The sequence below is a fragment of the Poecile atricapillus genome, chromosome 3 (assembly GCF_030490865.1).
Source record: "Poecile atricapillus isolate bPoeAtr1 chromosome 3, bPoeAtr1.hap1, whole genome shotgun sequence".
NCBI lineage: Eukaryota > Metazoa > Chordata > Aves > Passeriformes > Paridae > Poecile > Poecile atricapillus.
The window spans coordinates 16999329-17024978 of record NC_081251.1 but is presented as its reverse complement, the minus strand read 5'-3'; the positions used below and the strand labels follow the sequence as shown (position 1 = coordinate 17024978).

General features: G+C 41.8%; 1 protein-coding gene across 1 annotated transcript; it reads right to left on the bottom strand.

The window, feature by feature from the left end:
• Positions 1–11751: 11751 nt before the first annotated feature.
• On the bottom strand, positions 11752–18960 carry CMPK2 (cytidine/uridine monophosphate kinase 2). Its single transcript, XM_058835182.1, has 5 exons — positions 18787–18960; positions 18348–18462; positions 17367–17568; positions 16004–16237; positions 11752–13061 (listed from the first exon to the last, which is right to left on the bottom strand). Exons 1-5 carry the CDS (start codon positions 18880–18882, stop codon positions 12941–12943), a joined length of 768 nt encoding a protein of 255 aa, XP_058691165.1. The 5' UTR covers positions 18883–18960; the 3' UTR covers positions 11752–12940.
• Positions 18961–25650: the final 6690 nt, after the last annotated feature.

Sequence of the window (25650 nt, the reverse complement as noted above, 5' to 3'; positions counted from 1 at the left end):
TTGGATTGTATCAGAAGCAGTGTGGCCAGCAGGACCAGGGCAGTGATTGTCCTGCTGTACTCAGCACTGATGAGACTGCACCTCGTTCTGTGTTCAGCTCTGGAGCCCTCAGAATGGAGACAACATTGAGGGGCTGGAGAAGGTCCAGGGAAGGGCAATGGAGCTGGTGAAGGGCCTGGAAAGTAAGTCATATGAAGCACAGCTGAGGAAGCAGGGAATGTTTAGCTTGGACCAAAAGAAGGTTCAGGGGTGTCCTTATTGGTCTGTACAACTACCTGAGAAGAGGTTGTAGCCAAGTGGGAGTCAGCCTTTTCTGACAGTTAACAAGATAGACAAGAGGAAATGGATTCAAGTTGTGCCAGGACAGGGATTGGATATTAGGAAAAATTTCTTCACAGATTTTTTCCAGCATTGGAACATGCCATGGAAGTGGCTGAGTCACCACACCTGAAGGTATTTAAAAGATGTGTAGATTTGACACTTGGGGACATGGTCTAGTGGTGGACTAGTATGTTTTAGATTAAAGGTTGGACTCAATGGTCTTAGAGGTCTTTTCCAACCTAAGTGATACTATGATATTTAACACCCATAATGCATTTTACTCCTTCCATTATGTATGGCCTGAGAGATATTAGGAGAAGGATGGGGATGAATTCATATTTTAGAACCAATTTTCTATGGAGTGCAGTCCCCTTTTTCTTAATAGCCCAATTTGGTTCAAAGAATGCTTCAAGGCATGCTTTAAAAGCAGCAGGTTCTCAACTACATATGTCAGGTTGCAGCCAATAATGACATTTTATAACTTGTTGAAAAAAAAGATCTGTGATGGAAAAATCTGACACACCCTTAATTATTGCATCCTGAATGAACCCAGTACAATAAAGGAAACTGATAAAACTCTGGAGACACAAAGTCATGTCTGTAAAAGCAAGACAGACCGATGTTGTGTATGCTATGCAGCAGAGTTCTGGAGATCTCAATTTGTTTAATCAGAATGCCTGGCATGTAGTCTCAGCAGCATGCCTTCTGCATGGCTGCATGGAAAACCAGCCCAGGATGTCCTTGAACAAAAAATAATTTTGCTAGAATTCCCAGTTATCTTATGCTGGTTATAACAATCAAAGCCCCCAAGTCCCAGGTACCAGAAACATATAATCTTACACTCTTTAGTGCACTCTTTAGAGCATGGTCTGTTTCCCTGTGAAGGAAAGAAGCTGCAGTTCAGACACATAGAGAAAATGGGGCATAGGAGAAATAGGACTACAGTATTATTTAGGTATTTGAGTTGTGCTGTTTTTCAGAGAGTTAAATTTCTTTATTACTAAAGAGGTTCTGGGTTTGGGTGCTTTGCACACAGCCACACAAGGCAGAAGCGACAGAAAAGCAAATCTTGCTTTGTAAAGATAAAGCATGGTGTTTAAATTCTGTGAAACTGAGGGTCATTTTAATCACTTTAATATTCTACTTTTTCCTTTCTCTTGGAGGAATGGTATAAAGTAATAGCAACATCTTTATGCCATTTGGCAGCTTATAGAGTTTAGCCAGTGTTGATCATACAAAGAAATCAATAACTAAAAAGCAAACAAGCAAACAAAAAACCCAAAACAGTGCTGATTATCAAAAGAAATTAAGAATTAGAAAAAAAAACCAAAAACAAACCCAACAAATAAAACCAAAACAAAACAAAAAACAAACAAACAAACAAACAAACAAACAAAAACAAAACCTACCACATGCATCAAAATGGGCTTTAAAATTTCTTTGGGGTTACTACATCTAAATGCAACCACATACCTTCTGAGCCACCCCTCCTCCCCTTCTGGCTCTTTATGATTTCTTTCTGACGCTGAAGGCTAAATCCCAATCTGCCGTATTTAGAGCTCTCGCTCCCTCTGGTGGCTCCGTGTTCTCCACACACCGACTCTAAAAGATGTCTCCCCACAGGCACTTCAGACAGCATTAATCTGATGTGCTGCACATTCCCCTTTATGCACAAGCGGGCTTGGTACACTGCATTACTGAAGGAGTTAAAGAAAATAAACTTAAAGAAAAGGAACCGGCATCCCAACTGGTTTAGGCCCACAAATGGAGTGAGATGGGTGGGTTGCAGCCCACCATCCGATCCGCGGTGTTTCCCCGTTGGCTGGAATTTATGGCACGGTGCATTTGGAAATCAAACTGCTCACATAGCCCGTGCCAGATCTGCTCCCTGTCTGGGGAAATCTGGGCAAGCATCAGGAAAGTCTGCAAGGTTCCCTCCACGAGCCTTCCAGCAGATTGTTTTGTCAGATATTGGCCACCCTGCAGATGAAGCCTCAGGCTCTGTAGATCTCTCGGGTGCCTGCCAAAATCCGGGCACCTCCTGTGTGTCACCGGGGCTCTGCTCTCCCTCCCCACCTCCTCACAGACTTTGTGGAGCAGTATCCAGTTCCCTGCATCTCCCTTTGGGCCCCCATGGTCCTGCAAGGAGAGGATTTCATACTATCGAGCCTGCCTCGGGCAAAATTCGCTCTAAAATACCATTTCCCATAGGTCAAAACAAAAGATCCTAATGTCGAGAGGCAGTGCTCCTTCCTGTTCGAGTGTCTGCACAGATCACCGTGGACATCAAGAGGTCAGGCAGGGAGCCAGTGATGGACAAAGCATGCAATCTGAGATCCATGTTTGTGGTGGGCAGACAGCCTTTACAAAGGACAAGGTTTGACAAAATAAATAAGTTATTTGTCTAAATGAAATGCTGCTCCTTCCATGCCCTTTTATACTATAGAACAGATTATGAGAAGGGGAAGTCCTTTGAAATTCCTTTAAGTATTTCCCATACGTCTCTGTTGCTTCATGTATTTGATTCTTCTTATTGAAGTGTTTTAAAATGAGTATACCTTGAGGCTATAAACCCCTTCCACTGTCTGAAACAGAGTGAGACACTTTCTCATTGCTGACCAATACACAGGACCTGCTAGCCCAAGTCTCAGCATGTGCACAGCTCCTGTTAAAGATCAGGGCTTAGTGCCCAGGGCTCTCCACATCTGAATATTAGATTCCAAATCCACCATGTGGATCCTGTTAACTCCACACTGAGAAAGAATACCAGAGCTCAGAGTGATAATCTGTAATGAGCCTAACCCAAAATCCCCAGCCAAAGCAGCTGTGACCTCTGAAGGAGCTCAGACCCTGATCCAGACTTCTGTGACTTACCCCAGCTCCACAGGCTGTGCATGCAGCATTAACACAACTCCAGTCCCAGGGGACAAAAGCAAACCACAGACTTGCTGATGCCCCAGCTGTGCTTGATTTACTGAAACTGGATTACAGGCTTTCCCTCTCACAACTGGCCATACACTGGCATGGCTGGAAGCAAAGGACATGATTGTTTTCTCCTGCAGTGTGCTAGTACGTTCCTGCTTATTTTCAATACTGTAAACAAAAGTGAAGCAAAGGTTGATATTTACCAAAAGATGTTTCTCTGCAGAATGGGAATGAGAACAAAGAGCTTGATTACAGAAATCTTTCAACTCCTCCTTCCCACTGGTCATCTCCTCACCCCTTCTTATGTCAATACCTCCAATTCTGTTCCTTAACCTGGCAATGGGAAACGCTAAAATCACTCACCTCTTCAATTTTTCCTGCAGGATATGATTCAACACTACCTGCAATATATTCATGTTTCTCTCAGTAAGTACAGCTGTAAGGAAGAGAACAAAACAAAAACAAACCCCCAAACAGAGAGGTGAAACAATGGTGAGAACAAGCCTCCTGCAAAGCTTTCAAGCCTGCTGTGTTTTTATTGATACATACCCCTCTGTGAGCAAGATATTTTACTGCTTCAGCATTTGTAGTCTCAGGTGAAGGCGAGGAGAGATATGAGAGAAGTTTAGCTTCAAAAGCTTCTTGATCATTTCCTTGGGCTACAATTTTGGTTTAAGAGTTTTAATTTTGTCCAGAATACATCTCCCATGCCTGTTGCTGGTGTTCTCTAAAAACTAATCAACACATCTTTTTTTTTTTTTCTGTCTTCCAAAGATGAAGTCAGAAATCTGAATATGTATCTGCATTTTACATGCAGAGTGTAGACTTTGATCAAGGAACTCATTACAGAAATCATGCACAGCTTAAAGGTCTCCAAAAATATCAAAGTGGAAAGACTGAGAAGAAGGCCCATATTAGGTCCTCCTTGCTATCAGATGGACCACTCACATCTGCCCAGAAGCACAACCTTACTTTGGTGTTACCCTTCCAGTGAAAAGCCTGTCCAGGACTCACTCACCTATCTTGAAGGAACAGGGACAGAAATGCTTTTTCTGTATACAACAGATTGTCACAATGCACTCCAAGAAAACATAAACCACAGGTCAGGTCCTTACTCTGCCTTCAAAGGTTCAATCTCTTGTCTCTTTTCTCTGGTAAGAGTCAGGCTGAAATTGCTTTGGGAATAAGAGATTTTGCTCTTGTAACTCTGTGGAGAAAAGATTAGGAAATCACAAGCCTTGTCTCCTATATGTGAAAGTCATGCTTTACTAACAGATCACAGTGCTTTCTGAGGAAGATACACAGTGGTTTTAGAAGTGTGCTGGATGACATTGAGGGCTAGAGAGCCAAAACTATTCATGCAGATCATTGCACCCACTGGAACATCCCTTGCACGGATCAGGTGATGCATGGATCACCTCTCCCGACTAGTGACCTACCCAAGGGGAGGCAGCCCAGGGAAATTTCTGGGATCCACTGACCTACAGCTGCCATTTCTTAGGGATGTAAATTAAACTTCCAGGCTTGAAACAAAATACCCATCATATAACAAAGCCATGTTTTAGAGACAGATGTAATTCCCTATGCCTTCCCATGTGTGCACACATACCCATGCACAGGTACACATGTGCACAGTTCAGAATGGTGTGCATCCTTTCAGTTTTGCATCAGTGTCATTCTATCCTAAATGATGAGTTTTTGAAACAAAAATGCCTCTACTTTTTGCAATTTCTTAATTTTTTTCCCATTGCTGATTTTGTATGGGATATTTGCTGCACTTTGTGTGGCATGGCATTTCAGGAGGAAAATGCATGTTCCTTTGAGCCTGCCTTTTGTTAGAATAGTACTCATTTTTCCTGTCTCATTCTATTTCCTCTCCCATTCTTTATAATGGCATGGGCTGAGCACAGCACTTGCTGGTTCTCCTGTAACTCAGATCTCCACTCTGTCTGGTGGGCTGCAAACTTGGAGCAGGTCCCAGGTTGTTTTGTTTCTGTTGGGAGACTTTTCCTGTTTGCCTTTGTCCTCCTCAAGGGGCTTTCTCCAGCCTCCTGCAATCTTGTTTGATTTGGTTTCTAAGGCAGTGCCCCAGGGCTCTGTAGGCTGGCTGAATTTGTGTATGCAACTGGCTGCAGACCATTCTGCTCCATTCTCTGGGACAGTTCTACAGCTGCTCTTTTGTTTTGCCCTTAAAAAATGAGGGTAACACATGTGTCCCTTCTAGTAATTGTGAAATTGTCCTGAGAATCCACCCTGTAGATCCAGTGCTTCTGGAGACTTACATGAACAACATATTTTCTCCCAACAGAATTAGACTTGTAGGAAAGCCTTTGCAAAAAAACAAGAAATCTCTACCTAAGGTTAAACTTTGAGAAAGTGAATCTATTTTGGGGGCTTGCTGGCAAAGCTAGATATAGGTGCTTCCTTTGAATTACAACTAAGTCCTAATTTCCTAGGCAGAGGCCAAATTTTGATCATTTCTGAGCTGTCTGCTCAGTGAAACTCCCACACAGAAAAAGGAGAGGATTTTCACAGTGCCATGAGAGCAGTTGTTGCACAGATGATGCATCCCCCGAGGAGGCAGCTGCAATTGTAAAGTAGATGAACTCTAGAGCTGAACTCTTTGCTGTGTTACCAGAGTCATATGGGAATGGTGCTTGGAGCTGAGCTGCAGTGCCGTGGGGAAGCAGAGTCACATCCACTTCAAGGCTTCTGATCTCAGATATCACCTAGCAGCAGTTAAACCTAGCAGCAGTTCAGAAGCTGTGAACTGCTAAATAACAGCTAACTGCAAGTACTCTCCCTTTACTAAAATAACCTATGTTCCATTTAACAAATAAATCTCACGTGGAAATTGGAAAAACAGAGCAAAACCCATATTGTTTGGGTAATTCACACACACATAGTACACATACATGATACACAAACTACATCACCAAGGAATGTCTATATGGCGCATTTGACACTTAGGTAATCAACTCTAGCAAAATTTTGTTGTAGAGTGAATCAATTTTTCAAATTAAAATATTATTGCAGATATACTTTTGCCAGCCTGATGCAGAAGCATTGCATCTAATTTTGGAAGAAAACAATAAAGGTCTTAAGGTGTTTAAGGATTTCTGTTTTGGAGGGACAAGACTGGTATCAGGCATGTCTGAAACTTGGTCTGGCGCCACTTTGGAGTACAGGAGATAAAGGCAAGTTTCTAGTAGCTGCAGTCATGAACTGGAGTATTGACCCCAAAGTTTGCTGCTTGGGAACAAGGAATATGTGCATCTGGTTACAGACCAGACTTCAGAGACAGCAGCAGTATCATCTGTGTGTCAATACTGTGAAATCTGCTTCCATCAGCTGATGAGACTCCTTAGCCTGGTGCATCATTACCACTCCAGAATCCTCCAAGTCTGACCCACACCAGAGTCAAGGAAGACTTACTTGGAAATGGTCAGAGTCATTGAATCATAGGATTGTTGAGGTTGGAAAAGACCTCTAAGATCACTGAGTCCAACTGTTAACCCAGTGCTGCCAAGCTCAGCACCAAATGCCACATCTACACATTTTTAAAATACCTCCAGGGATGGCTACCACTTCCCTGAGCAGTCTGTTACAAAGTTGGATAAACCTTTCCATTGAGATATTTTTTCTAATATCAAATCTAAACCTTTCCTGGCACAACTTAAAACCATTTTCTCTTGTCCCATTACTTTATTATTTGAAAAAATAGTAACACCCACCTCACTACAACCCCTTCTCAGGCAGTTGTAGATAGTGATGGGATCTCCGCCAAGGCTCCAGGCTAAATGACCCCAGCTCCCTCAGCCACTCCTCATAGGATTTGTGGTCCAGACCTTTCACCAGCTTTGTTGCTCTTCTTTCAACACACTCTGGCACCTCAATGCCTTTCTTGTAGTGAGGGTCTTAAGCACAGTTCTCAAGGTGTGGCACCTGTAACACCAACAAAAGCCTCAGCACTGGCTCAGGTGACTTACAGATGTGAAATGTGGTCTGAAACATCTTCAAAATTAGTGTTTTCTGTCTTCTCAAGGAAAGCTGTGCCTACTTGGTTACAACATCTTTCATGAAAGCCCAAGGAAGTCTGCAGCCTTCATTAAGCTTTCATGTTGTAATGTATTTAGAAAAATGGTATTACCTGAGAGAATGTACCACTGAAATATAGAATGTAAGTTTCTTTCCCTTATCTCTTTGTCCCCAGTTCTCCTTATTAGCTGTGTGAATGTAATGCACCCTCTTTCCCCTGCCTTCAAAAAGACATGCGTTATCAATACTTCGTCCTCTTTCCCTCTTGCTCTCTTTCTCCACGAGGTCCCAGGAATAAAGCTGACCTTCCATCTCAGCAAGGAAAAGAGCCTTGGTTTAGTTCTTCTGTTCCACGCTATAATTTCTTCCCTGCCCCTCTGGCTACTGCAGGGTGGACGGTGGCTATAGAGGCAGGGATCACATAGAATTATAGCACTTTCACCAGTGTCGCTGGCTCCAGAGAGGGGGAGAGCAGCAGAAAAAGTAAATTACCCTACTGGAACTCATTCTGTACTTGCCACATGCTTAAAGTGCATCTTTTCTGTCTGAGTGTTTTCATAAGCAATGAAGTTGTAGACATAGCATTTTTCATCCTATTTCCCCTGCTTTGGAGTACATGACATGCACTGGCTTTATGGCTGAACAAAAGGTCATGACTGGCCAGCTGGTAATACAAAAAGCATTTTTACACTAATGGCAAGGTATTGTAGTTTTTATTTCATATTGCACTGACTGCATATTTACATAAACCTTACATCTGTTTAGTTAAGTTAAGCCAGAGGGTGATGATCTTTGCCTTTACAAAAGAGCTGATTTAATTTTATTGAACAAAGCTTTCTATTTAAAAGATCAAAGTCAGTGCAGCCCCCTGCAGCAACAACTTAAAAGTTTCTTCAACTATTCGAATTAATAAAATATGGTAACTGGGACTGAACAAGCAGGAAAAAGAAAAAAAGAAAATAAAAATAAAAACTCCTCGGGGGCTTTGTTTATCCTGAACTTTGAGAGAGACAATTTTCCTTTCATCAAAGTCCCATTGAGTGTCCTGACTGCCCTGCCTCTGGAAAGGCAGAATTTGATGGAAGAGGCAGCATGCACAGTTTTAGACAAATTTCTATAAGTTGGTAATGCTGTGTGGAAAAGACACAGTACAGTGAAGAAAACCTAGTGAAGACCTGGCCTCTCTAGCTTCCATGTGCTAGCTCCAGGCACTAGTGAACTCCTACTTGATAAAATATCAGTTTGTATATAAAATTGCTTGGTAACTCTACAGAAAATAATGTTAAAATCATGAGTTGGAAACTGTAGCTATAGTGGAGACAGACATTTCATGTCTTCTGAGAAAGCCTGCATGTCGCCTCCTTGCATCTGACTTTGGGGAAATTGTCTTGCAAACTTGTTTTTAGGAGGGGAATGGCTAAACACCTGCCTTACATTTCACTGAAGTTTGGTATTTGCTTTCAAGTAGCTTCCTCACCTCCCATATTGACAGCAGCACTCACTACTGCTACACTGGGTGAACCTCACACTATGGGAGAATGGGGTCAAACAAGCAACAAAATTCACTCTTTGCACCTGTCCAGAGGTTATATCTGGCAGGAAGCCAAGGACATGGACCAAAAGGAGCTGTAGCATGTTCCATCTTCATCCACAATAGGACGCTGATGAAACTAGCCCCAAAGTCTGTTTTGACTCCAAGGAAATCCTTCCAAGAGATCTGTGTTGTGTCTACATCTCTTCTACACAATGCATCCACATTAGCACTTCACCTTGGATCAGGAGAGCGCTGTGGCAGCTTTCCTCCTGAGCACCCATCCTTGCCATGCTTTGTTTCATGTGCTGAAACAGTCCTGGCATCTACCAACTGGATTCCATCCAGACAAAGCTAAACAAAAAAGATCTGGTGTGGGAGTGCACTTATTGCACTACAGCTGCTAACATGAAGCCAGTCAATGTGACCAGATTAGAGCTGGTCTGAAATAAATCTCTGAAATACACGGAGGGCACACTCTGGGTCCCCTGTGCCAGCTCCTCTGTGCTACAGATCATCCCTACTTGTTCCAGGCCACCTGCTAACGTAGACACAACCCAAAGAGGCTGCACTGCTGCTTTGTAACCCTCTCACTGTTTAAATGGGTGAATAGTGCCATTTTAGGCACCATATGGTACCCCTGCAGGCCTCCAGCTGCCACTCTGCAGATCAACAGCTCAACCAAATGTCTCGTGTCATATCTGGCAGCCCCACGCAGACATCTCAGATACCTTAGGGAGACTAACTGCTGTGGATGTCTATGTTTAGGCAACTGAATACCATTTCTTTTTAGCATCTATCCCCCTCTAGACCAAAAAAATTGAAGTAAATGAGATTAAAAATGAGAAAAGAGACGCTTGAAAAACCATGGTGTGTTCTGTGAAATAAAATACACAGTATAGAAAAAATAAAATAATAAAAATAGAATTTCTTGAAAAATTTATTTTAAATTCTTTTTAATAAACTAAAAAGTACACAAAGCTTAATCTGACAAGGAGAGAAGTACCGTTTGGTCCTTCAAGAAACAGCTGAATTTTACAAATTGCATTTATTTTTCGCTAAGGGCTGAATTCACTGGCTTTAACAGAATAATTGCAAAGCTTGAGATTCAGTTTCTGTAATTTACTGGCCTAATGCCCCAGACGCTCTGAGGACTGTAACATCAGAGTCTTTGCAGGACCATATCCTAAAGCTAGCAAATCAATAAATATCAAATTACTGATTTTGCTGGGATAGTAATAAATGAAACAGGCTTTGGCATGTTTCCTCTCCTGAGGGTGACTGACAGAAAGCAGCCCTTCTCTGTTACTAGCAAGCTCCTGGTGTCCAGTGTGGAGTGGCTGCAGGTGAGCAGGGATGCTCTGTGGGCTGACCACACTCAGGACTGCCTGGCAGAGGCCGGTGGCCAAGGGCCAGCGCTGTGTCATGGCTTAACCTCCCTTACACACGAGGTCTGACACTGCGAGCACCCTCCAAAGCTGCAGAAAAAAAAAAAAATCTGCCAAGGAACAGCCTAAATTTCTGAATCTGCATGGAAATACTTGAAGATTACAGGCCTTTCAAGCACTTAAACAAAAAATCCTGACCTCTCGTGGACATCAAACTGTCTAGAAAATGTTTCTGTCAGTTTCTAACCCAGGTGATGCTCTTGTTGGGTGTGGGACGGCCATTTGTGTATTCCTGCTGCTCCTCTCCCAGACCTGCCTGTGTACCAGGAGTCACTGACATCATTTGAACATCTCTGTGGGTCCAGAGGAGGCCACAAATGTAATCAGAGGGCTGGAGCACCTCTCCTACAAAGGCAGGCTGAGAGAGCCGGGGCTGTTCAGCCCAGAGAAGTGATTGCTTTGAGGAGACCTTAAAACAGCCTTCCAGTACCTGAAAGGGTCTTATAAACAAGAGGGAGAGTGACTTTTAGCATGGGCAGATAGTGACAGTCCAAGAAGAAATAGTTTTAAACTAAAAGAGGCAAGATTTAGATTAGATAATTGGAAGAAATTCCTTACTGAGAGGCTGTTGAGGCACTGAAACAGAGAAGTTGAGGATGCCTCATCCCTGGATGTGTTCAAGTCCAGATTTAATGGGTCCCTGAGAAACCTGACCCAGTGGGTAGCATCCCAGCCCACAGCAGTCATGATCCTTAAGGTCCCTTCTAACCTAAGCCATTTTTTTTGATTCTGTGATTTGTCCTAAATGTAAATGAAGTGCAGTCTTTTTAGACACTGTGGACAAAAATCTGGCAGAAATGCCACAGAAATGGGAAGTATGGTTCTGCACATTAACATCCTGCATGTGGCACACAGCTTCTTGCAGACCTTTAATTCTAATAAAGATGTGAGAAAGGAAATGTTTGTTTTGTCTACCTTGCTTTGTTGTTCTCCGAGTCTGCATCACTAGCTTTGGGTTATAGAAAAACTTAAACTATGAATATATTCTACATCTGTGTGATTAATAATGCCTGATGTCAGTTTTTGCATACGTTATCAGCACCATTTCAAAGACAACCCTACACTTCTAAGAACCCAGCATCAAAACCCAGAAAGTCTGGCTTCATGTGGAAGTCTGTGTAAGGAGAAAGGGCAGGTGGCGTTTCTCAGGCAGCGTAATCCTTCACCTGGACAAGCTAAGGCTACACAATATTTAGGACAGGCACGTATTTGCACCCTGATCATTAATATGCAGTAGTGTCTTCCATATAAGAATTTCCTCTATTCAGGACTGAAAAACTGAACGCTTTATAATTTCTAAAATAATTGGAGCACCTACAAGTATGCATTTTCAGTCTGCATGTATGGCAAATCCAAAGGCTGCTGAAATACAAATAATATACCAAACAAAACAGCATCTATTTCTAAAATTTATAAATTTATAGAATGCATAAATGATACAATATATTAATAATATTAATAACCATTAAAACATTAAAACCATTAAACAGTGTGAATAAAATATATTTTTAGAAGTTTTTCTTTCTATCACATTGTAAATACAGACCGGTTATAGGAAATACAGTACTAAGTATATTTTTATTTAGAGGATGGATTCATTGATAATTGCACTTGCTAAAAACAGAAAAGTAAGTAAAAGTGTTTTAAAACAAATTCACATTTTCAGATCTTTTTTTCTGGAAATGCAGCTTTATTTCTGACCTCACAAAGGCTTATCCATATATTTAGTTTTACACTTAAGAGTAACAATAGTTAAACTAATGTACGTGAAAATAAGCCTTTGCAGACCTGAAGTCTTGATGTAGCCTTTCCCATTCAGCCTGTTCAAACACCCACACAAGAAAGAAAAGATTAACTGAAAAGGTGCAATCATACCCACTGCTCAGAATCTCTGTGGTTTTTCATTTTACATTCTCTCAAAAGAATACTAGTTCTCATTAGCAAATATTAATTGGATAGAGAAAAGGTTTTGTAAAAAATATTTCGGTGATCATTTATAAGTTGTTAATTTTGGGTTCACCTCAGGTTTCTGTTTCTCCTTTGCTGGCATTGTCTGGTTTCCCTCTGAAAATAATTGATATTTCAGTTGCATATATAAACAGACTTGGACTTTATTATTTACAGCCCTTGGTGTTTACTGGCAGTCATTTACAACAGGTTTTTTTCCAGGATGCCCATCATAGCAACAGCTGCTCATCCTCTATTTCAAAGAAACACCACACTGGGCACTGGATTTTCTGTTCTTAAATGTTATGATAATTTTATTGTTTTAGTGCTGATGATATATAAGCCTCTCCTTGGGCATCTAATGCTCCTGATGCAGTGTAGCAAATTTTGGTACACAATGGATTGGGGAACAGGTTCTCCTGATGATGAAGATGCAACATGATAGCATGTCAAAATGTCCTGGTGTCAGAGAGCACTCTGAGGTACTTCATGCAGGACTGCAGTATGTTTGTTTTTTTACTAAGAATGCTGAATGACATGAGTAGCATTTTGCCTTATACAGAAAAGTACAATAGCAACCACAAAACAGATAACCTGCACTGATTACTGTGGTCAGAATAAAACCATATTCAGTATTTCTGTGAGACAAAAATCACTGTGCATTTTCAGGTACCAAAGCCAGTGGGGCAATAAAAAGTATCTTTTAAGTGCTACTACACAAAAGTTGCTTTCAAAAAGCACAGTGTTTCTTAATTAGTTGTAGAACAGTCTTGAGAACCTCTTCTTTGGAGGGGCTGGCATCAACCTCTTGGCATGCAGGATTCACCATCCTTCTGTATGACTCTTCAACTCTAAAACAAACCAAGAGAAATTAAACTTCATAATGCAGGGATATGAAATGAAATTAGACATCAGTCTCCAAATACAGTGCTCACACTGCAGAGACAGAGGATAGAGGATCTGAGGCTAAGAATGAAATCTACTGCAAAGAGCAACAAACCATTAGTAACTATTACAATGTAAATCTCAAAGCACATAGTTTCATTGACATTGATTCCCAGAGCTCCAGCCTAATTAACATGGCATGGCATGAAGTATTTCTTTCTTTACAGCTAATCACTGGATACAGTCAGGTATAGAAGTAGAGTGGACAGTCTGCTTCTAGCGCCTGAATTATTTTTTTTCAGTTTCTGCTAAGGCATCTCTGAACTATATGGCATTGCATTGTGTAGTTATATTCATTGAATGATCTCAGCTTTGACTCACTGGATTACAGAGTTGACATATCATTCAACCTCTTCTTCTGATCAACTAACCAGATTGATATCAGGATAAAATTCAGGATGAAAATTTCCTCATTTAAGCTATAAGCATAAAGCAGAACTCTCCCACATTTTGTCGTTAAGGGTGTGAATGAGGATGTGAATATTATTTTCTATGTTCCCATAATGCCATTCAGGACAGAATTCACAAGACAAATCAAAGAAGATTCTGGATGTTCTCATATTCAGATTGACATAATTAAGAGGCAGAAACAACCAAAGGCTTTCTGACATGAATATGAAGTAACAGAATTAAAATGTAAAAGACTCTTAAATGGCAGTATGTTCCCTAGCTAACTCATCCCTCCGCAGGTCCCACTGTATGAGCTGTGTCCACACAGTTTCTGTCAAAATTAAGAAACCACAGAATCACAGAATGTTAAGGGGCTTGAATGGATCTTAAAGATCATCTAGTCCCAATCCTCCTACCATGGGCAGGGACACCTCCCACCAGATCAGGTTGCTTACGGCCTTACCCAACCTGACTTTGAGCACTGCCAGAGTTGGGGCAACCACAGTGTCTCTGGGCAACCTGTTTCAGTATCTCACCACTCTCATAGTTAAAAATTTCTTCCTAATACCTAGCCTAAATTTCCCCTCTTTCTATCGGTATCCATTACTCCTTGTTCTACCTCTATAGTTCCTGATGAAGGGTCCCTCTCTGGCTTTCCCTGTAGGCCCCTTCAGATACTGGAAGGTTCCTATGAGGAACCTAGAGGGGTGTCCACTCAACTTTCTCTTTTCCAGGCTGAACAGCCCCCCTTTCTCAATTTGTCTTCATAGAGGAGGTGCTCCAGTTCTCTTATCAACTTTGTGACCCTCCTCTGAGCTTTCTCCAACAGTTCCATGTCCTTATGTTGGGGACACCAACACCGAATTCGGTACTCCAGGTGGCATCTCACAAGAGCAGTCTATAGGAGGAGAATCCCTTCCTTCAACCTGCTGGCCATCGTGCTTTTGATGCAGCCCAGGACACAGTTGGCATTCTGGGCTGTGAGTGCACATTGCCAGCTCATGATGAGTTTTTTTATCAGCCATCACCCTCAAGTCTTTCTCTGCAGAGCACTCTCAGTCACTTCTCCATCCAACCTGTAGATGTGCTTGGGGTTGTCATGACCCAGGTGTAGGACACTGTACTTCCCTTCGTTGAATTTCATGAGGTTGGCACAGGCCCACCTCTCATGCCTGTCCAGGTCCCTCTGAATGGCATCCCTTCCCTCCAGTACGTCCACTGCACCACACAGCAAATCTGCTGAGGGTGCACTCACTTCCACTGTCCATGTCGCCAAAAAGATGCTGGATAATACCAGCCCCAGTAGCCACCCCAGGGGACGCCACTTGTCACTGGTTCCCATGTGGGCAATAAGCTGATAACTCTTGTGTGCTGCCATCCAGACAAGTCTTTGTTCACTTAATGGTCCATCGATCAAATCCATGTCTCTCCAACCTGAAGATGAGGATGTCAGATGGGACACTGTCAAACACTTTGCAGAAGTCCAGCCAGATGTCATCAGTTGTTCTTTCCCAACCACCAGTGTTGAATTTTTCAGGCAAAATCTCCCCTTTGTAGAGCCACTTTGGCTGTTGCCAATAACTATTTTTAAGGTCTATCATCACCAGAAATGTAAAAGCCTAAAGGTAGATTTCAGCCTTGCTTGTAGATATGGAAACCAATATTCAGGTGTCTCAGCTGAGGTATCTACATGAACATTGGGTATTTGAGTTTTCACCTTAGACAAAGATGATCTAATCAATACATTTGGCAGAGCCTAGACAGCAATTCAGCCCATCCTGAAGCAGGATACCTAGGGTGCCATTCAGTTACTTAAGTAAATGTACCCAGTACTGCTTGAGATGCTCTGAACTATCTCATTTAGCTTCCAGTTCATAGCCCAGAAAAAGTGTCCATGGGTTCTGAAGCAATCTCATGTCAAAAGGCTTTAGATACTTAAGTTTATACCACAGAGGTCCAAACGAGTGGTATGATTAATCACTTTAAAGGCTCCATTGAATGTATTGGCTACCTGACACACTTTGCACAACAAAATACATCTACAAGAGGATGTTTAAATTTTATTCTATTAATCTTGAGCTCAATTCCAGAATTTCCTGGGGAAGCTGTGTGTTTTCACTTCTTGCCACCCAGTCCTGGAACTTTTAAATTCATCTCCTTCATGACCTCACTAAGAAAGATGCTAAAATAAAAGCAGCAAAGCAAAATAGAAGTATTTTAACTCAAAGGTCCTTTACAGGACAGTTAAATTATACATCTGTATCTTTCAAACACTTTCATTTAGAAGTGGCAGAATTTACCCTCCCTGGAAGCCATGCATTCTTTCCAAAAAAACCAAAAACTAAACAAAAGCTTAGACAAAGGAAATTCTTTTCCCAATAATGTGAGAGGCACATTTGTTATTGATCCCACAGGAGCCAAGATTGCCTCCAGCCTCTTATTCCCCATTAAAGGGTACCTTTGGCGAAACAAGCTGTTAGCTTCCAACTCAGCTTCCTCCTTTGTTTTCTCCAGCCCCCGATGCTGAAGTCTCCGGACTCGTTCTTCAGGGTCAACAGTCAGGAGAAGAACAAGGTCAGGTTTAAGCAGATCTTCAGGCCACTGATACACCTCATCTTGAGCTGGTGGAAGGTCCTGGACTTTCCCACTTGTTTCAGTGGCAATTGTGTAGGCAGCTGTGCTGTGCCAGTATCTGCCAGGAAAATACAAAGAGAAATTTTAAAGAGAACATTAATTCTTCAGTAATATAGCAGACAGTTGGCACTATTACAAGCCAATAATGATGAGATAGGTGACACCATGGCTTTGAAGGGAAATCCAAATAACTGTTCTGTGCTATCTGTAATTTCTTATCAATGATAATACTCAGTGCACTGTTCAGAGTTAATGTGAACTATTAATTAAAACTATGTAACCACTGTTTCAGATACTGCTATCAAAAGAAAGTATCCTTATCTATTGAGACAGGTCAAAAAAGTTATAATATATCTCAAAATCCTTTACTCTGAGTCCCTTTTTTGTGGTTCCCATCCTACTTAATGCAATAAATTTGGTAGAGAACATGCAATCTTCACAAAATTGTGAATGAACCCAGGCATTACTAATGTTACTAATTTCACTTGTATTTAACATTCTCCCCACTACAAGGCACTGTGTTTGATAGATCTCAGTGGATTTGAGGGTGGTTGAAAATAGCACTCACATGCAAACAACATATGAGTGTGTGTGTGTGTGGTAGCAAGAGGTTACACTACACCTACTGAAATAAGCCAGAGGGTTCAAAGTACATCTAGACTTTTTTATTAACAGTAATATTGTAGACTGCCTACAGTTAGGGAAAACCAGAAATAACACAAACCAACCCAAAAAACTGGGAAGCATATTTCTGGCTTCAAATTCACAAAGAGTAAGTGTACCTAAAACTCAGTCATTCCAATCCACCCATATCTCAGACACATCTCAGAGACAGCCATGACCAGCAGCCCACAGTCTCTTCTGATTTGTCACAAAACACTGGTTTAGCTCAGGATGCACAATCTGTGCCTCCACTATTCCTAGCTGAAGATGTAACAATTTTCATGTGTCCTAAATCTAGTTATGAGTATTACACTGATTGAAGGTCCCCATCTTATTGTTATCATAAGTGTTATCTTTAGAAGATATAATATTTATCTTTCTGCAGAGTGCTTCCAAAGAAACCCTAAACAAACTACAAAAAAACCCAAAACAAAACCTCTGAAGAAACACAATCACTGACTGCTTGTAACATAGAACAATTGTATGATATCACTGCTATAAGAAGGCTTCTTAAATACACAAACCTGTCTATGATCACAGGTGCCTGAGTAGATGCTTTCGCTATCTCTGAAGCCAGAATGTAGTTACCCGCAGCATAAAATGCTCTTTTAATGGGTGTTGGCTCATCATCAAATACAGTCCTCCACTGGCTGATGCAGGCTGGTGGGGACCGCAGCAGAACTCCATTCAGGGTGTCCTTAACAGCCTGGGTCACTGTGGTTTTGCCTACATTTCATTTACAGAAGGAAACATTCATTATATTGTTTACCAGACACACCTGAGTTTTAAAAACTGAAAAACTCTCCTGTCTGTTCATAAGGAGCACAGGCTCTGACATCTGAATAAGTAACCTGAGCATCTTGTCATAAGGTTTCCAGTGGAAAATGATTCTGAGTCTGGTTGCAGGAATTATTACTCCCCTTCCTGCTCTCTGGGCCTTCCAGCCCTTCATTTAGCCTGCTTTCAAGTCTTCACTCCTTTAAATGCATTAGGTGCATGGCAATTTGTCTACATATTCATGGCAACTTCCCTATATATTAATTTCTAATTTCCCTATATATTCATTCATAATATTTTTCTAGGTTGCAATTTATGTGAATGTTGCCATGCTGGTCATCCAATTCCTTCTTTTTATGAGGATTTTCAGTTCTCTTTAAATGACAAGTTAAAAAACAAAGCTAGTCAGAGGCAAGTAATATTTCTCTCTTAGACAAACTGCTGGCAATTTTCCAGACCAACACTATTTTAGTTTATTTATTTGAAAACTGTCCAGTATTCTTTCATTTGCATAGGTAAGGAATTAAACCACTGAATGCAAATTAGCATACACTAATCTTTTACAAGAGAAGACAGATTGGCATTTGTAATTATTAATTTCTTATCTGTCACAGGTTTCTGAGATTTTTTTTATATTATTTTAAAGTCTTATGCCTAATATAAAACATAGCAGATGCTCCTTTCAACAATTTCTCATCTGTGATTCTTCAACCACACGTTGCTCTTACCCGTGGCATCCAGCCCCTCAAAAACTATGACGGGAAAACCTCCTTTTTTTTGGTGCTCTGGACATTTCTCCAGCAGGTCGAGTACTGCTTCAGCCTCTGGGATCCGTTCTGCACACTGCAAGGAGAGGTCATGGTATCACAGAATGTGTTGGGTCGGAAGGGACCTTTAAAGGCCATCTAGTCCGACTCCAATTCAGTGCCCTGGACCATCCTAAACTAGATCAGATCTCTTAGAGCCCTGTCCAGCCTGACCTGGAATGTTTCAAGAGATGGGACATCCATCGCCTCTCTGGGCAGCCTACGCCGGTATTTTACCACCCTCATCGTAAAAACCTTCCTCCTTACATCTGGTCAGAATCTGCCCTCCCTTCGTTTGCCCCTCGTCCCCGCCGCACGGTGCTGAGGAGCCAGCCGTGTGCTCTGCTCCCGCGGCGCTCACCTGGCGCAGCCGCTGCCGGAGGGCGCTGCCGGAGGGCGGCAGGGCTCGCACCACGGGCCGGGAGCGCGGTGACCCCGGGGCGCAGTGCCGCAGCATCGCCGGGCCCGCGGCCGGAGCTGGGAGCCGGGGGCGGAGAGCCGGAGCCGGGAGCAGAGAGCTGGAGCCGGAGCAGAGAGCCGGGAGCCCGATCCGGGATCAGAGAGCCGGGAGCCGGAGCCGGGAGCCGAAAGCCGGGCTAGCTGCAGAGCGAAGTGGCGCCAGCGGAGGAGGAGCCAGCGGGAAACGAAACTGGCCCGGCCGGCCGGGAAAGCGCCGGTCTGCAGGGACCGGCCCCGAGCAAGGAACAGCTCCTCGGAACGCCCTTCTGCCTTGCCCGCCCCGCGCCGGTGGCACCGGGCTGAAGGGGCTCGGTCCCGCGGGGAACGGCCCTGTGCGCGGATGGGCGCCAGCAATCACGGGCTGAAAGGTCCCGGCCTCGGGATCCGGTCTGCCCGCCCGCCAGCAACAAAGGGTCACATTCCCACGGGCTCTCGTGGCTGAATCCTGTGATCGTCTAAAAACAAATGTAAAATTAAAAAAAAAATAATAATAAAATAAAATAGAAGTGCAAATATGCTCCACTGCTTAGGACTGGCCCAAAATGACAGACAAGTCCTAGCCCAAAGTGAGCTACTTTGTTAAGTTGCAGCGCCCAAACAGCACTGGGCTGTCAGGCATATCAGTAACTTGACCCCATTATTTGGTTATTAAGTGCCTTGATAACAAGACCAACAGACACAAATAATTTTGGGAGTAAACTGGACTTTTATAAGCCTGTTCTCATAATTTTGCAATGGTCAATTTCAGCTTTCATCAGCACAGAGGCAGGAACCAGAAGCACTTCAAATAACAATAGAACTGACTTAGTCTTGTGACAGGTCCTGTGAGTAACATTGCTCAAAATGCAGTTTTTGAGTTCTCAAAAATTCTAACTTAAAATATTGGAGAATCTGCATCTCTGTAGAAAACTTCTCTTTTCCAATAGCTGGAGAACTGTGACTTAGAGATATCTAAAGTTAAACTTCTAAACATGTTTTCTGAACTAATATACCCTATACGAAATTCCCTGGAAATTTGTCTTCCTCTGGGCATCTCAAACACTGCACAAATACCCTCTACTTAGTGTAACTGCAGGGAGAGGGGAGCAGCTGGTAGGAAGTACCAGTTGCAAATCATCTGTACTAGTTGGAAACCTCCCATTCCAAAGGAGCTGATGGAAGGCTGGGCCAGAGCCAAAACTGGGAACATAGCCTTGGAAGCTCTTCAGTACAATCCCAGCATCATGTACTAAAATTAATTTGTTTTTTCTTAGGCTGTTTCATACCTGAGAACTCCAGCACCATTCCACATCACTCAAACACATGGCTATGGCATCTGGTATGGATACCAGAAGACAAGTGGTAAAACATGTTTTTTTATACAGGAAGCCAATAGATAGTTTTAAGACCATAATAATATGCATTGAGTAGGAGGTCTTCTCAGCCAATATTTTCCCTGGAAAAATGACATGCTGTACATATGCCTGGCTTATCCATGGTCCCTTCTCCTAGTCCTTGTGGTCCTCCAGCCTTCACAGTCACCAAATTAGGAATGTTATACAGTACATCTTCATCTGCCCCTTTCAGCACCTGTTGTGGACCCTTGCTCATGATGTTGCCTAAATCTCTTTTTGACTCTGTGATACAATCTACCTCCACAAACCCCTGTGGTCTCCAATTCCAGAAATGCTATTGCTGCATAAAAATTTTATGAGTTTTAACTCACACCCTACCTATAAAAAGTGTTCCTTCTAATAATATTGCTGATTTTGGTGAATAATAATTCAACATTCAGTTTATTTATTTATTACCTACTCAGATTTCCCCTTCCAGCTTTTTCATGTCAGAAATGACAGCCTTCATTCCTTGGTAAGGCAACTGCTTCATACCCTTGATCATTTAGAAACAAGGATAACTTCTTTAACTGTAAGGTCCTGCCAAGATGTGGATACCTGAACTGGACCGCTAGTCAGGGTTTGCTCACACTTACCAAAGTTTCAGAGACCAGCAGAGTAATGAAATCTACCTTGTTTCTGGGTGATACTAAGCTTTAAGTTGATTTTTTTTCTCTGCTGCCTCCCACAGAGCCGTTGATTTCAGAGGAGATGCAACAGTGACTAAGATCTTCCCGAGCACAAGTGCCACTGCTGAGCTCAGCATCAGGTACACAAGATTTCAATGACTCTTTTGTATCTGCACTGCCTCACCTTTATCTATACTGAAACCTATCTGCACTTTTCTGTTCATTTGTTTGCTTGAGGTCCAATTGACTTGCAGCCAAGTTTCGTTTCAAAAGCACTTGTAAAGCTGGCCATTTCCCTCACTGAGCTCTCAGCTTGTTTCTCTTGTTTTTTGTGTTTTTTTTTTTTTTGTTGTTATTGGTTTTTATTGTCTTTTGTTGTTGGTTTTTTTGTTTTGTTTTGTTTTGTTTTGTTTTTTTCTCCAGTGCTACTGTTGCCTTTCTCTTCTCTGCTGAACAAATAGAAAGCACTTACTTTCATTTTCCTTTTCCCTTTTCCTGTCTCACTGCCTTGATATAACTTCGTTGCAACCATTCCTGAGCCAAGCTGGTGGTGATTCCTTCATTTATAATGTGCTTATGAGATCATTCATAACAGGCCAATTATGCCTGTTCTCCTGCCTAATTACTTAAAAGTACCCTCTTGCAGATTGCAAGTAAAAATATAGGAAAATATAGGAAAAGACAATTGTCTTTTTTGCCCTTTGGTTGTATTTTTAATCAGTGGAGACAGTATGACTCAGTTTTGAAATTAACCTATGTTAAGCATTTTTCAGCCTCTTTACAAGGACCTTTATAATTTTGTCCTCTGAATAATATGAAGCAATGTTGAAGAACAAATGTGCTAATTATGTACAAAACACTGTTCAGGAGCATTTTCACATCTTTGAGTGTCCACTGTGTTACATAGAGCTACAGGGATGAGATACAGACACAACAAGAGGCCATATAAATATTAAAAATTTTGATCCACACAAAGTGTAAAAACAAAAAAAAACCATCAACACGGAAACTGATTAGCCTGTAACTTAAAAATATATCTAAGTGTACAGTCCAGTAAACAGCTGATGCACAGGCAGAAAAAACTTAAGTCAAAGGCCCATAAAATGTATAGATATATAGAATACATGCAAATAAAACGTCTCTTTTGATGCAGAATACACTTTAAAGAATATCAGTACAGGGCCCTCCAGTAAAGAAAAAGATTCATGGATAAGATCATGAGAACACAGACATCAGTATAGTGTCAGGCCAAGAGAGATTCCTCTTCTGCCCATGACAGTGGCCACTGCTGGATGTTTGGGGAAGGCTACAGAAAGGACACAGATTCTTCTCTCAACATAGGTTTGTCAAGAAAGGATCTGATGATCCTTGAGGTCCCTCTCAACCTGGTAGTCCATCATTCTACAATTCTATTATCTTTTCCTAGATCATAGAATCCATCTTTTTAAATACTTCCTAAATGGGAAATCACATATACACGATTAAGGGCCCATGGTGGACTTCTTTCAAATGTGCTTAATCTGTATCTATATCTATATTTGTATTGTGTGTTTCATAGGTCTTTCATAACTTAACTGCATGTGGGCTTGGTAATTTCCCCTTGGATTTCTGCATCCCAAGGAGAGCTGAGTCGCTCTAAGTACAGTGTCCTTGACAGATTTGCATTTATAGTGCTGCAGATGCAATGAGAGAGAATTTTCAGCTGAGACTAGAGCAAGCAGTAATACATTTATCAAATGCTAAAATTGCCTCTGCTATTGCATGATTTGCATGATTTGCATGATTTGCATGATTTGCATTATTTGCATTATTTGCATGATTTGCATGATTGTCCGTGGACCATTTCTGGCCCTTCCAGGTGGTGTGATATGACTTCTGCTTTAAACATTTTTATGTTCCTGGTTTGTATCAGAAGTTTGGTTTGCCTAGCAAGATACTGTTTGACTGGAACTGCCAAATATCTACTCTGGAGAAAGCAATATACTTATTTAAAATACAAAATTACATAAATTAGATAAATGTTATATAGTTGTTTTAACTAGCAACTAGGCATGAGAGCATTATCTATGTTTATCCATTTGGATTCTTCCTTGTTAGTTGTGTACTTATTTATTATCTAGTGCACCATTAATAACATTATTCGATATTTTTTGAAATATTATATTAATCTTTGAAAGGTTGTTAGATACAAATTTGGAGAACAGAAACATTATTACTGGGACTCCATCATGCCACTGTAAGATGGCTTCTGTAGAAAATTAGAGGAAGAAGTCATATTTCTTACAATTTTCAAAGAACATTTATGCTTGCTTTTCTGAGATTCTTCCAGAAAGAATCAGGACGGAAAATTGTATTACAGTTCTTTCTTGCAATATTTCTTGTAGATTCAAAGCTTGTGTATAAAAATGCACATTTGTGTTTTCTTGAAGGCCTCACCACAGAGCCTGTGTGCTAAGACAGTCTGGGATGTAAAACATGAGTGTTTTTCTTGATGCAACTGAGACTTGTACATGTGGGGGGAGCACATCCTGGTCTGGGCTTACTTTGTGAGGCTTTACACTAATACAGAGAGTGACATCATACTTCATTGAGGCAAAAAGTAAAAAGAACTATAATTGCCATTTTCTAAGAAAGCACTGATAGAATTACAAAGAACAGGAAGCTTTGGGTGCAAAGTTTCTTCATGTTTTGTTCCTTGAAAGAGACGTCTGTGTTTTGAAAGTAAAACAGTCAAAAAATGCTAATGTTTTAGTTTTCTGATTCATGAACACTTCTGAGAAGTGTTTTTCTGACATGTTTTTGGAATGTTTAGGTATCAGATGTAAATCTTGTGTTGAGAGAAATTGATAATCAACAAGGGTTCTTTACTGACTTTGGAAATTAAGTATTTTGAACCTAATTTTTCTAGCCAGCTGAGGTACTAGGCAACGAGCTCAGGGCTAGTAACAAGCCTTCCATCTCAAAGAAGAGAGAAAGGCTGTAGTCCCTACACCTGCATTGGCTTAACTTGACATGAACAAGGGAGATGAATGAGAAAAGAAAGGAATTTGAATTGGGGCTTGTGCTGGTTTTACATTGATTAACATTTAGGGAAAAAGATAAGAGAGAAGATAAGAAATGGAATAGGGCTCCTACCGTGCAACAGAAGGGATATATGGAGTGAGGAGATAACAGGGCATGTCAGAATCCTCCAAATTAATTGAAATATTGAAGCTACCAATTAGCAACTCCAATGTCAGATTTCAGTTTAAATCTGCATTGTCTTGTCCACTCCCTTTCAAATTATATTTTCAAGTTTGTGATCGACAGACTGTTTATTTATTAGAATACTTTGCTTTTGTCCTTAAGCTTGTGTCTTACATAAACCTTAAGGAACTGGAAGGGCCCATGGTTAACTCCGGCTGGAATAATCTCTGCTGACAGCCTCTGAGACAATTTGGAAAGCCTCAGAAGTGAGATGTTTCGTACCATGCTGTAGCAATACCTTTGTGAGGTGGCATTACTGGAGCTGGACACAGCAGGAAGTCTCCCATCCTGCCCTACTGGTATGAACCTGCTCCAGCAAGGAACAGCTGATAAAAACAACAATAAAAACTGTTCACACAATAAAAACTCTTCTGTTTTTTGCTGATCCAGACATTATTCAGCCAGTAGATCACCTCTAAGGTGAAACTGAAGGAAGGATGACAGGAATTTGATGGTAGCCAGTGACTAATTAACACTTCTTATTTGCAAGCAAGTTCTGTTTCCCATGAAAATTGCACAGGGTGAAGATAGTTCTACCCCTTTTTTGGAAGGGAAAAAAAAGATAAATAAAAAGAAGAGAACATAAGGGCAAGAGTGCTTGGCTACATCAGCAGTAGCCAATACTCAACGGTCAATGGAAGTGAGGGAAGCTCCATTTTAGGCCACTGACAGCATGCAGTTGGAAGGTGTTAATATTTGAGTATGATTCCGTACCTTGGAAGTAGTGGGGACATTAAATGGCCCTCACAAGAGTGAGGACAGGCTGACTGAAGACACAGTGAGGCTGAAAATTCTTGACAAACTTGTTGGTGTGTCTGGAAACAGTGGAATACTGAAGATGACAACTGATGTTATGATGGAGGGGCTCCTTCTCCAGCATTACCTGTTGTACCACCAAGGAATTGAGGAATATGGAAACTGGTAGGTTGGTCCTGATCTCTCCTGGTGTTACCATGAGTGGGCAGCCGCCAATGTCACAACTCAGGCTGCCAACTGTTCCTGCTGTTACGGCTAACCATGTGCTCAACTTGGTGCAGTAGCATTGCTTGAGGTGCATTATTGGAGACCAAGAATTAAAGAGCCTGCAGTTATTTTCTTTTCACGTATCTGAAGTCATCAGGCTCCCTAACTTCGGTTGCTCCTCCATGCAAAACTGTTTAAACTTAGAGGAGCTCTTGAATGCATGACAAAGGTGCAGCACAGTTATAAAAACTCAGTTTTCCCCCTGCTTCAAGAGTTTCACAAGACCCAAAGTCACTGAGACCTCACACACTAGAAGCGGTCCTGGGTGCTAGACCTGCTCAAACGCAGAGGTGCTCAAAGCCTCTCCCGGCCCCGGGCAGCCGGCGGGTTCTGCGGTGGCCGTGGCCGAGAGGCGGCTCCGGGGCATGGGGACCCTGGGGTCACGAGTGGGGCGGGGAGGGAGCAGGAAAACCCCGCGCCCGCCACTCGGTGCCAAGTTTCGCTTCTGGGAGAAGGGAAAACGAAACCGAGCGGTTCCTCGCGGTCCGGCACGGC